At 37.4% G+C, this 13,862-nt stretch overlaps 1 protein-coding gene across 1 annotated transcript in view; it reads left to right on the forward strand.

Moving 5' to 3' along the window:
- Window positions 1–13,862, forward strand: part of LOC145989938 (putative inorganic phosphate cotransporter) — a 58,089-nt gene that overhangs the window by 18,422 nt on the left and 25,805 nt on the right. The window contains exons 4-5 of the mRNA XM_083125469.1: window positions 4,131–4,218; window positions 6,385–6,614. Of these exons, the coding sequence (XP_082981595.1) occupies window positions 4,131–4,218; window positions 6,385–6,614 (318 nt within the window). The remainder of the gene's footprint in view (window positions 1–4,130; window positions 4,219–6,384; window positions 6,615–13,862) is intronic.

The raw sequence follows: 13,862 nt of genomic DNA on the forward strand, positions 1-13,862 counted from the left end.
GAATGGTTTTTGGGACTATCGTGAATGGTTTTTGGGGCTATCCGTCAATGGTTTTTGGGGCTATCGTGGATGGTTTTTGGGGTTATCATGAATGATTTTTGGGGCTATCCGTCAATGGTTTGTGATGACATAATGAACACGAAAGTAGGTATTTTTCGGTTAAGAAGGTTGAAACACTGCATACCCACTCCAAATCGACAAAACACAAGCACGACACACGATGATCCATGTCAAGTGCATGCCATATTGTTACCCAAGCATAGCAAGGAAGACAAATAACGACTCGTAATATGAAAAGTTGACACTATTTTATGGAAAAAGGCATAACTACACCTTAAAGAATCTTCCGCAATGCAGAATAGGTAAGTATCAATGCTAAAATTAAGGAAATAAATGAGTGAGAGGTGTTTGGGCCTTATTGGATAAGTACAGATTTTTTTTTATTTCTAAAAAAAGCTTTTTTGCATATTTTTTTTACGAACAAAATTTTAACCATGCTTACCTTACCTAACCTAACCTTGCCGGAAATGCTTCCTGGGGCTATCCGTGAATGGTTTTTGGGCTACTCGTGAATTTTTACACGCGTCCGTGGCATTTTAACAACAGATTCATGATTAGAAGGCCAAATTTAGTTAGTATACCAAATATTAACGTAATTAGATACATTCTCTATATTCTTCATTCATACCAAAAATGGTTCAGACTGAAACACTGACAGGGGGTTATGTCATCAAACATACGAAACATCCGGTTCACGCAGAGGAAAGAAATAGAAGCAACGGCAATTGTGCGTCGGAGAGATATTTCTCTGGAAAAAACATGAATTTGCAGTGAAATATATTTCACGATTAAAGAAAATACCTCCACAAACTTTGAAAATGCTACAGAAACTCATTTCCGTAAGTAGTTTGTTCTGTAAAAATGAAGAAATACATTGTGCCGATATCGAACTGTTACCATTACAGTAATGTTAATTAAGTATACAAAACATACTTTCACTTAAAATTCTTCACACTAAAATGTTCAAAAATTATCAACTATTATTTACCATTTTTTTTTAAGAGACCAATATTTTTGTTAAAAATTCTGAACTCACTAATGTTCAAGATAATTGTTCAGTATATGGAATTAATTAAACAAACATGAATAAAAACACTGACATTCATAAATTGTTTGTGAATTGGAAAGTTATTTTTTTTACTTTACTTGGGTCACAATAGGTATATGCAAAATCTCGCAGTACATTTGCCACACACAGGCTATTTGCACTTCTTACAAGCTCAGAAACCTCACTTTCAATTTCTACATTATCATCTGACTCTTCATTTTCAATCTGCCGACGTATAGCATGACAATCGTTGGCCAAATTTTTGTTCACGTTTGGTGCCATAACACCAAACCAAACAAAATGCTAACGTAAACGATGTGGTGTGGGTCACATTGACCCGAACTCTCTACTATACGAAAACTATCAACTGCACCTGTCAGGCAGCGACTGCTGTCAATGCACACTGCAACAATAAACAGCTACTGAGAACCAGAGCTCTTTACCAGGAAACTCATAAACTACACAAACAACGGGAATTTATGCTCGCCTGTGTTTTGATCCGTACCACACCAGTTAAGGCTTAAAGTGAGAATCGCCATTGTGTTCAGCAGTTTATAGAACTAGTCAAATGTGTCTAGCTGGTCTGCTTTTGTGCCTCAGATTGTTTAAGACTGCAGTGGTCACGCAGCCCGCAATAGTGTCCACACGTTCGTTTTCACGTGCTACTGCTGTTTGACACTTTTGATCTTGACTCCCAGTGTATCTTCCGAGGAACTATGTTCGTTCAACAGTTATTTGAAATATATCCATTCTTGACTTGTTATTATTGGTCTCGCGCCACAACGTGAGCTCTGAGGAGAAAGTATTTGAGTTGACCGCGCAGGCAGTGCCGCTTAAAGATTTCTCAGCCCTTCAAAAGCAGTGTTTAAAACCGCACTAATTTCTTGCTATTCCCAATAAATGTTACCATAATTCCTGATAACCAGGAGCATTTCTTATTAAAGCTGTACAGACCAAGTATGTTGCTTTAATTGCCAAAAAAAAAAAGTATACCGACCTTCTAAACTTGCTTACTACAGCCACGGTTGCTTTGTACGCAGCTCTTCTCCCCCCATTTCCTTCCCTCTCCCTTTCGTAATGACGTCCGTTCACTGCTCCCTCTGTCATCATCAATACTTATATACGTTATGGTATTCTCGATATATATATTTTTCACTATGGGCCCTAAATATTTTACTTGGGGAAGTCCACAGAAAACGACTCTACGTCAATAGTTGGGTTGCCAATATAAGCCTCCTACGGTTTACACTTTGTGGTAGAGGCACTGCAGTATCTTTGTCACTGGCACTGTATGATTTTCGTTTGTGTGTATTTTGTCTAAATAGTACAGGGCTCTTCCAGTCTTTAGGCAGTCATGAATATATCTCGAAGAAATCCGCACGCAATACAACAATATCTGTTTTTTCCATCAAAACCTTCCTATTGGATTCAGTTCTTTTAGAAGGAAAACAAAGATTACGTAAACATTTCCTTAATGTGGTCCCAATTCGAAAATTGATTTTTTCTCGCAGCTTCTTTAAAAGGCTTAGGTACAGTATTGTCCACAACGTATGAATCTCTTGTAAGCCTCATAATAGCTCCTTTATCGAAATTGCCCATTATAGCTTTTCTTGCACCATTTCTCAGGAGTTGATAACTTTCTCCTGATTTCATGGTAATTCCTTTTTAATCATTTAAAGAGTAGCCAGCGACTCTCTTTTGGGTTTGGCTTTTCTGCCACTTCTGGTTAATCACGAAGGTGACGATGATTTATTATATTGATGAATTGACGCAAAAAAAAAAAAAAACATCCACAAACCGGGATTCGAAACCAGGCCTCATGGCGTCGTAGAGTGCTGTGATAACCTCTCCGCCACGGAGGTTGGTGGGTATCTTTGGAAATGGGGTTTGTGCTTTTCTTTCCACATTTCTTGCCTGGATTCGCAATTATGCAAGAATACATCTAAACTGAGTGACCAGATATTGTTTACAACCACAGGTTGCAAAAATTGGAATTTTGCACCAACAGCCTGCCTTTTTCTTGACAAAACCAACATGGCCCCCTCCATTTCTACTTTCCCCATAGCTCAAGTTGTCACTCGAGACCTATATTACAGTGGAGCACAGTAGTGGGTCCAAGATCCTTTTGTTTTATTGCGATATCATTATGCTACGTATGAAATTTTTACATAGTTCATTTTCGATTTATGTCTGTTAACACATATTGCGTAGTTTTAGCGATTACTTAATGCGTGTTTCCTTGACACTGGTTTTTCACTTCCATATACTTCTATAGAATCAGGTTTAGCTCCCTTAGCATTTTAATAATAACCCTAAATGCTTTCATGGTTAGGTGGGTCAGGTTTAGTTCTCTTAGCATTAAAAAAATATTCCAAAAAAAAAAAAAGGTTCTTAATTACTTCAGACTAGTCTACGATACTGTCGCTTCTATCAATAAAGAATGCTTTGTCCATGGGGAGCGTGCATCCTCCGAACATAAATAACTTTTTTTCAAAATCCAAATAGTACTCATTACTTTAAGGAATGTTCAAATTTCGTGTGACAATGATTGCCAAAAATCTATAATAATTAGTCTGTTAGGAGAATTTGGAAAAATCATAAAACAATTGGAACCATTACCAATATGCCATAACGATAAGCAGTGGGTGTGCCCATACTGCCAAAATCCTGTTTGTGAGTTTTTGGGAAAAGAAAATTACAAAAATAGGTTTCATCACATCCAAGCATAATGCACTAGATTAAGAATATCCTCCCTCTTGTAATGTATTGAGTGAAATAACTTATATTTTTTTGTTGAGTTAACCAGAATACTTCACAAAGGACATTCTCATTATAAAACCAGAGAAAACTTAACAAATATTGGGTAGAAAATGATAATATTCTATGGATCACAATAGTGATCCGTTCAACCAATAATGAGAGTTTTTCTGTGAACCCACTGCAGTGTTAATGAAAGCTCAGAAACATTTCCAGAACTCGCCTATTGGATGAGTAGCCATAACTGATTTTTTCTTTGTTGCAGGGTGTTACATATCCTGCCATGAATGCAATGTTAGCGAAGTGGACCCCACCATATGAAAGGAGTAAGCTGGGAACTATTGTCTTCTCAGGTAAGATGCCCAGGAAAAGTCATGGAACTTATTCACACATTTTTGTTGGAAATATTCCTGTATATGAGGTCGGCCCTAATGGGAAACGAGATCTGTGAAATTTCTATTTGTCAGTATGGGTAGTCAGCACTATGATGCTTTAGCATTTGCATTCTTGTTGTGTTATGTTGTTTGTCAGCCACTTTTGGACTAATAAAGATGATGAGGATAAGTGGTGATAGATGGAATTGAAGAAGGGACGCTCACAAAGAACGGGCTCCATTTCCACTGTTACCTGGGTTTTTAGACCAAACAACTACCTCCCTAATTTTCGCCACAATGCTGGGGCAACACTCAAATTTTAGGTCTTATGCAGGATTTTTTAAAGAGGGGCTGATCCAACAGTGTGGAAGAAAGTGAATATCTGAAATCCAGTTGGAATATTAGATGTAACCACCAGAGCTATGGTAGTCAATGTCATAGCAGTTGCTCTTGCGACATTTGCATTACGAGGTCCTGCAATGTTCTCTATGTGGTCCTGAGTTTTTTTTTATTCTAAAAAATTCAACATAGTGTTGCTTATATGCACAAGAATGCTAAGTTTTGGTGATAGTGATAAACCCATTGCCCTTACCCTCTTGTTGTTGGTAGAAACCAGTGTTCTTTTGAATTTACCTAGCAATGTATACATGGAACATGTCGGACAGTCCGTCCTCACCCATAGCACCAGAAAGCCTGACGTGGGTTAGGTATGTAGATGATACATTCGTAATATAGCCACAGGCAAACCACACACTATCAGATTTCCTCCATCGTCTGAATAGCATGACATGATCTTTCTGTGTTAATTAAAGTGTGTGTACTTTCCTTCTTTACATATTAATAACAATAATTGTCTAATACTCGGCAGTGAACAATGAGACTCTTGAAGTACACTGACTCCTCTTGAGTAGAGGGATAGTGTTGGGCATCAACAATATTTCACAGCACAGAGAAAAAAGAACACATTACTACTATAGACAAACAATGAAATGATTTATTTTTCATTTATTACAGTTGTAATGTGGACATATGAATACATGAAATAGATGTAAGGATTTTATCTTATCGGTATCTTGGCTCAACTATAACACATAACCTCTATGCATGGCTATCGGCAGTCTATTGTCGCATAGGCCTAGTTTGTACCCCAAACTGCATACCAAGAAATATGTACAACACCGAGCGGTTCTTGTGTGTTTGAATTCTGTTGACGATCTGCAGCGACGATATTCCTTTCTCATGTGAAACCCTCGCTTTTACACTTTCCTCGAGATCATAAATCAAACACAGATGAATCAATTTCTAATTTAAAAAAAACATGATCTAAGGTCAGAATTTTTGTGGCCTTGTTCCCGCAAAATGCAGCTCTGGGGTTCACCGATCCTAATCAATGGATACCTGGAGGTTAATGGCAGCCGGAGTGAGATGCTGATCCCATCACCTCCAAAATTGCCAAGATCGAGTATGTGTGCACCTTACCCCTGCATTCCCTAAAATGTGCCTGTATGGCATGGTGCTATATGCATGGGGAACTTTACCTTACCTAACTAGATGAATTAGATATAATATAAATAAATGAAATGTCAATGCAGGCTTGCGAGAAAAAACAGGAATCCAACAACTTCAAATTTTCATAAAATTTCCCTTTTCACTAAAAATTGTTCCTGGGTTTTCTTTCTCCAAGGGAAATTTCCTGTCATTTAGCAACACTGCCTCAGCCAAGTGTGGTGCAGAAAGCAGTTTTCTCCTGCCAACGCTGTTTCCAGCAGTGAAACTGACCATGTAGGGATTGTGATTTTAAATAGCCATTCTCCCACGGTTTCTTTGGCTCCCTCGCCCTACCCACGTACAATCAGTGAGGAAAGGGTGTGATGAAGAATGATCAGTGGCGTACATAAACCTGTCTTTAAGTACTTTACTTGAATTCTAGTTTAGAAGCTTCTTTTAATATTTTGCATAATATACAATGAAAGATTTCCCATATATTAAAACTAAATACATAAAAAAATATATAAGAAAAGTTAGTTTATGAGTGGTATATGTGGTAACATGGAGAATACTCCACTGCATAGTAATTTCTGCTTTGCTCAATTTCGTTTCTCTGGCTATTTTATCTGAACTTGCAATAATCTATTTCCTCATCAGGGTCTCAGGTGGGCACTGTAGCTGGCACTGCTCTGAGTGGAGTGTTGATCAAGTATGCATCCGGAGGCTGGACGAGTGTGTTCTACGTTTTTGGCAGTATTGGAGTTGTTTGGTTCGTAGCGTGGATCCTTCTTTGCTACAACAGTCCGAGTGAGCACCCATTCATTTCAGATGAAGAAAAGTTTTATATAGAAAACAGTATTGGTCTACTTTGTGATAACAATAGGAAGGTAAGGCTTTCTGTAGATTTTTATAAAAATATTTGTTTTTGCCCAGATAGCACAAACGTTTGTGGCAAGCTTCATATAAATGTGATGCAAGCTGTTTCAATCATGCAACTTTCTGTGACAACCTTGCTGCAATTTCGACACACGGTAATTAGTTGGCTTGATAAGCTTGCCATCAGAAGCATAGCAAGGGGTGCATGAAGTTAACCACTGCTTAGGCTTACCATATTTTTTTGGGTCCAACCCAGGAGTTGATGATAATTATAGCTAAAGCAAGCAATGAAAAGAAGTAAATGTGTGACACACGCAGTGGCACAGTGTGAAGTACGTATTTTACTTTATTCTCATTTGTCCCGGTTACCTTTTTGTAGTGTGGTGTGGGTTAGGAGGGGGCTATGCACGTTACATGTTCAAGTTTTATACTTGCCTGTAATTATCATCATCAATTCTTAATTAACCCAGTACTGTGTGATATTGCGTAGGCATACAAATATTCCGAGACAAGCATGTGGTATTTTTGGTTTCCAATGAGGCTCGTACCATTGTACAGCCTGATTTGTGCATGATACGTTGAAAATTTTAGCACTTTAGATTGAATCTAACTTACTCACAACAACTTCCCCCTCTTTCCATTTTTTGCTATGTGCACTAATAACGGAGTTACCTATGGGATCGGACTTTTTGAATCACCCTGTATTTCGAATAACTAATAACTGGGAATGTAAACATAGCTTAATTTACGTTAATTTAAGAGATATTGTATTTCATTTCTGTTAACTTTTTTTTACTTTTGAATTATAGTAATTTGTCTATCAAAATCTCTTATCATGTATTACGTAACCTAACCTAACCTAAATCTAACATAACTCCGGATCCCATTGGCATCCCATTTTGAAACTTTGTAGTTATTGAGTTATAGTATATGTATGACATAATTTTTTGAAGAAAATTAAAAGACCCGTTTTTGAGAAAATGGCTACCAAAGTTTTCTTGACACGACCTTCAAATGTTTTTTACGCTGACATAAGCATGCTATATTGCGTGTGAAAGAGCCCTTCAAGACCTTTCCAATGCCGTTAGAATCACTTCTATAGGTGCCATGATGGCCGAAATATTGCAATTTAAAGTTAACAAGATGTTGAAAAAAATGGTCAAAATCTCACAGTTTGCAACACTGTAATTCTGGAAAACAAAAGATATGGATCTGTAACTGTGCATATTACCATACCTCATGTGACCCTTCAAGTATGCCAAATTTCACATGGAATGTTCCATAAAATGCAGTGCGTGCCTTGAAGCTCTATATTTTGCTCTTGAAAGACAAAATGTGATACAACATAAGGTTGAACCCAATTCACATTCATTTCACTATGTTGTTTGAATGAAAAATGAGGGGTGTAAGAGGTGAACCTTTTGATAGGCACCAAATGTCAGCCTCTCTTCCATGTGTACACCTTGGACTGCATTTTGCAAGGCTCTGGCATGTGGATTGACAGCCAGTATAATCTTCTGTGGAACTTGTGTGGTGTCCATGAGTGTTTGTGATTATCCTTTCATGAGTTTCATCGTATTAGCATCCATCCTCATCTTCGCAATTAGCCAAAAGTGGCAGAGAGTGAACTAAAAATAAACCAAGTCAAACAAAGGATGAAAAAATATGATTGGAATGCATTGTTGCGCATTGATATACACTTCTTTGCAAGTAGTGTTGTTATTAAGTGAAACAAGGTGTGGGATAGATTAAGTAAGTAAGAGGAAAAGATAGAGATAAATATGGACGGCAAAATCAGTTAAGAGAAAGATTGGGAGAGAGACATAAGAAGGCATGAAAGCATAAAGAGGAACAGCCTCGTAGGTAGCTGTTTTGATGCTCCAGGCAGGATTGTGGTTTGGCACCTCCCCCCTCACTCTACCAAGCACCGACATTTTATGTGCATCTTTCCATATATTCTTCTTATGCCATGGTTAAAGGTGCATATTTTTGGTACATGAAAAAAATCAAAATTTCAGTACAAAAACAGCCAATTTTGGTTTCAAAAGCAGTAAATAAAATAAAATTTCAGTGTTATAGCTGTGAAAAATCAGATCAAAAGTAGTACATGCAAATACATTTTGGTTTTAAAATTGTCGATATAATCCTTGATAGGTTTATATTACACTCTCAAGATGAAGAAGATAACTTGCACGTTGTCAGGGTATATTCTGTTTTGTTGATTGGTAAGATGTCGGTACTGTGAATGAAGGCGAATGCACGGATTGTGTAAAATATTGTTTTGTGGTTAATGAACCCAAATGCTTAAATAACGAAGCCGAAATCATTGTACATGGTTCATCGTCTATTTTTAAACGCTCATCAATCCTATAGTTGATTTAAAAACTGCACTTAAATGAACATATCCCTTTTAATAGCACATTTATGTAGTTACCAGAGTATTAATTTTATTCTTTGCTTCTCAAATATTTACAGCAGAATTAACTAATTTTCTGTGAATTGCATAATTTGCAGGATAACACTGGTTGACATTTTTTCAAAAGTTGAACGATGTTTTGAAATGAATAGGTGACTCTGAAAGGATTTTTCATGCTGAATTCAAATTTGAAAACCGTTTTGCTCCATCACGTCACAATTTTTCACAAATCGTGAAAACTGAATAGCATATAGGGGTCTTATTATGGTATTATTGGGATCATTTGGGGTTTATATAATCATATTACAGACACATAGAATAAATAATTTTTGCAAATATAGTAATCAGTGGGACATATATTGAGATTGTAAAATCTATATTATATACTACTATATTCATGTACATTTTCATTTACACATGTCTAGAAAGAGATATAACATAGTGCATTTCGAATTACTGAGACTCAGGATCAAACTTCATTCTTTTTGACTTTCTGCCTTCCCCGACACCCGAAGTAGGAACATCTCTTTTTAACATCCAACAAAAATCTGCCATCATGGAAACATTCCATCGTCCCTGGTATCTCCGTTCCATCTCTGCTATGTCCTTGTGAAATCTTTCCCCATGCTCCTCGCTGAAGTGTCAGAGATTACTCGGAAAGAAATCTAGATGTGAATTAAGGAAATGCAATTTGAGGCTCATTTTACAACCAAGTTTACATAAATTCGTTAGCAGATTTTTCACAAAATGTTCATAGTTAATGTGTTTTTCATTGCCCAGAAAATGGGCAACCACCATTTTGAAACTTACCCAGGCATCCCTTTCCGTAGCAGTCATTATTTCTTCAAAATCTGCATCCAACATCAGTTTCCGTATCTGAGGGCCAACAAAAATACCCTCTTTGAGCTTACCCTCAGTGACGGATGGAAATTTCCTGGCAATGTATTTAAAGCATTCGCCGTCTTTGTCTAACGCTTTCACAAACTGTTTCATTATCCCTAACTTAATTTGCAACGGAGGAAGCAGTATTTTAGACGACTGAATTAATTGCCGTTGTGTCACATTCTTCTTCCCTGGAGAAAGAGATTCTCTACTTGGCCACGTTTTCACTTTCCAATGATTCTCCCTGTCCCGACTGTCCCATTCACACAAGAAGCAGGGGAATTTTGTGTTCCCAGCCTGGAGACCCAACAACAAAGCTATCACTTTGAAATCTCCACAGACAGACCAACCATGTTCTTCATATTTCACTTTCAGTAGCATGAACCTCAAAGTTTCATAAGTTTCCTTAAGCGACACAGAATATGCAACTGGAATCGATGGAAACACATTACAGTTATTTAACAGAACACCCTTCAGACTAGTCTGTGATGCATCAATGAAAAGTCTCCATTCACTTACATTGTAAGAAATACCATACAATTCTATGACTTTCCTTATGTTGTTACAGTTACAATAAACAAGGTTTTCGTCTTCAGTAAAGTATGGGAGTAGCTCTGTCTCTCGATGCCTGTACCATGAGAAATGTGTTCCTGGAGACAACAGGTTTTTCTTACTCAGTCGGGAACCAAGAAGTTGGGCACTCTCCTTTGGTAAATTTAGGTCTCTTACGAGATCATTCAGTTCATGTTGTGTGAAAGGTTGCGGAGTGCCTGTACTTGTGCCTGTACTTGTACTATTTGCATTAGTTGGTATCGAATAACAAAAGAAACAAATTTATTGAATCATTCATTGTTACTAGGCATCTTCAGCAATTTTGTTAATCATATAATGTAATAGGAGGTGCACTGCCATCTATCGGGAATATTATTAACTTCTAATTTCTGGGCAGGAATTACGATTTATACAACAATGAAGATTTCTAAATAACTGAGGGTGATACAACAAAAACAAGGTCACTTCTGAAATCAGCATCAAATGTAGTTTCAGAAACCACAATTAGTTTCCAAACATCAGAACCCATGTCGACCAGTGTAATTCAAACTTCAGAAAGTGTTTGCGGCGATAAATAAACTCTAAATTTTGTGTTAAGAGTCTATTTTACATTTTGCAGTTCATTCCGCATCATTTCGTGACTAAACAGGGTAGGAAAATTCACCTCACACCTTTTAGAAACATGAAAAATTAACATTACAGCATGTTATTTCACATTTCGTGTTTTCGTCAAAAGTGAAATATCCATGACTCTAGCCATGTTTTTTGATATTTTCATTCTACAAATTCTGAAATGAGGGAACAAAGAAAAACAAATTAAAAAATAATAAGATAGATTATTATTCGTAGTGTGCATTTCTGATTAAAAAGAAAGTTAGCATATTTAAGAATATTTCAGTTGTGTCTTGGTGTCAGAAGAACAACTTTAAAAATGTGGTATTATTACTACTTTGGGAAACAGAAAATTTCAGCAGCAGTATGTTATGTATTCTGACTTTGTGGTCTTTAAAGAAAAAGCTTCGGTACCTTTGGTACCCCCCCCCCCCCGCCCCCTACAGAAGAACTGAGCGCCGCACACCCTGGTCAATCACACAGCCGATAGGCAAGATATCACGTTATACACCCAAGCACCGCTTGTTCTTGACGAACTTGCCGTTTGTCGACATCAACATCAATCCGGTTTTTTTCTAGCCACACCTCGTATATACACAAAAATCACTCCCCTCCAGACACAAGATTATTAGAAAGTTGTTTCTGGAACATTCCAGCAAGTGGCCTTCCCTTGTCAACTGTACTTTCACCTGACACAAACGTTACATTTGGTTTATGTTTTAAAATAAAATAAATTTCTGCCTTGGTCAGCATATTGAGTTTTTCATGTCGTCCAGCACGTCCAACACTGTCCCTGCTAATCAATGCTGTCCGTACACGTACTGATAGCTGTTGGCGAAATGCGCTGTGGTTCACCTCTGTCCTGTACTGACACCTAGATGCAGACGTATGTACTACCTATCAGCGACCGTTATGACAAGCCAAATGGCGGACCGTGGATAGTGGGAATTTCGAAAATGTAAATCAATATGGAACACCCTTCATACATTTGTGTATTTATAATGGGACTTCTCTCCAACGTGGGGTGTTTGACAGTAAGTAGTAACAAGGTCACATGGTTTTTGCTAGAAAAGTCAACATTTGGTGAGGACTGGCAAACAACAGGCTAGGCTAAATATAGTTTACACAACGACTTTTTGTTGATCGTATTTTGTGCTTTTTCTGTTCCCAACTTACTTTTTCATTAGCCATTCTTTACAAACTATTTTTATAATTTTCTCATGTAACATTAAACTAGACAAAACTGTCAACACTTACAGTGCTAGTCTTGGAAGCAATGCCAGTTCGGTATCTTTGACACAACCCCAGAGGAAGTCGACCGGACACATATCTGGTTTCGAGTCAACACCTGTTTTTCGGAAAAGCACTGTTGTCACTTTTGTCTGCAGTGTTTAGACATCCATTTATTCACTGCCATGTTATACTCCCAAGGCCCTTATATTGTATAAAAAAAGTAGCACAATACAATAACACAACCTAGCAAAGATAACGCAACCTCACGTTCAAAAATCTCGAAAGAAACTGAATTAGCAACATCTGATTTACTCCACGTGGACTTGACAATTTATGTCATTTCTTGGACGGACGCTATTGGTGGGAAAGGTTTCAGGGGACAATTTACTGGACTCCACGTGGACCTGACATGTGGTTGTTAGAGGGAAAACTGATCTTTCGGAACTTTCTTTGAAGTAAAGTGGTCATCCAAAGCAGACGACAACTATACCTTCTTTCTGCTTGTCACAGAAACTTGTGGAGGGTAAACACAGCTAGTCACCAAATCTCAGTGTTCACTGCTAGAAAACATTTCTATTGCTGAGGATGGAACAAGATGGGTCCAAAAAGCATAAAAAGAAAGTCAATGTTAGTTACGACATATAACCTTAAAATACTACCTTTCGTATAATTTTGGGATTTGTTAACAAATGTTAGTGTTTGTCATTATCAGAGTTAGGATTTTTAGGTGCGCACCTTTTTTTCGTAGTGAAAGTGAGACCTCTCTGGAAGGACTCAGTGTGTGAAATGTTGCCTCAACATGAGAATGAAGCTAATTTTCCAGCACCTTTTTTCCCCTTTTTTGATAACCTTTCCCCTTCCCTCCCTTTTCTGGGACATTTATCTATTTCCCCCCTTTTTCGTGTTCTTAATCGCTTTTCCTCCCCTTTTTGTGTCCTTTTACTGCTGTTTTAAATATATTTCCTCAGCAAATCATTGAATTTTTATTTTCTTTTTTCGCGACATTTTTCTCTTTAAGATGTTTTCACATTGATAACTGAAATTGAATGTATTTAAACTGTGCTTGATTGTTGCCTATTTGAAATCAACAATGGAAAGACCGCTACTGATATGCATCAGATTGCCGTTATTTTTTTTAAGATAGAAGGAAAGTGATGGAACTGTTATTCGATGCACGGTTTGTGATACGGGAATCACATTAGATGAAAAACACAAGAGAGAACGCATCCAGCAACATATTTCCAGCTCTAAGCATGAAAAGAACAAGAATCTGCAAGGAGTAAATCTCAGCAGCCTCTCTTATGCAATGCATTTGAGCAGTGTTCTTCCAAGAAAAAATATTTAAAGGAATTTAATGTTGACTTGTGTGCATCTTTTACACATGGTTCAACAAGTCCAGCCTTGAAAGGGTTCCTTGAAAAGTACACACGGTTGTCAGTGCCCGATGAGAGTACGTTAAGGAAAAACTATATTTAACCTGTGTATGAAGAAACTGTTCGTAAAATTAAGGTGAAAGTGTCAGATTGCGATATAGGTGTCATTCTGGATGAGACGACAGACTCAA

Source organism: Lepisma saccharinum, chromosome 7 (assembly GCF_977018435.1).
Source record: "Lepisma saccharinum chromosome 7, izLepSacc3.1, whole genome shotgun sequence".
In the NCBI taxonomy this organism is placed as follows: Eukaryota; Metazoa; Arthropoda; class Insecta; order Zygentoma; family Lepismatidae; genus Lepisma; species Lepisma saccharinum.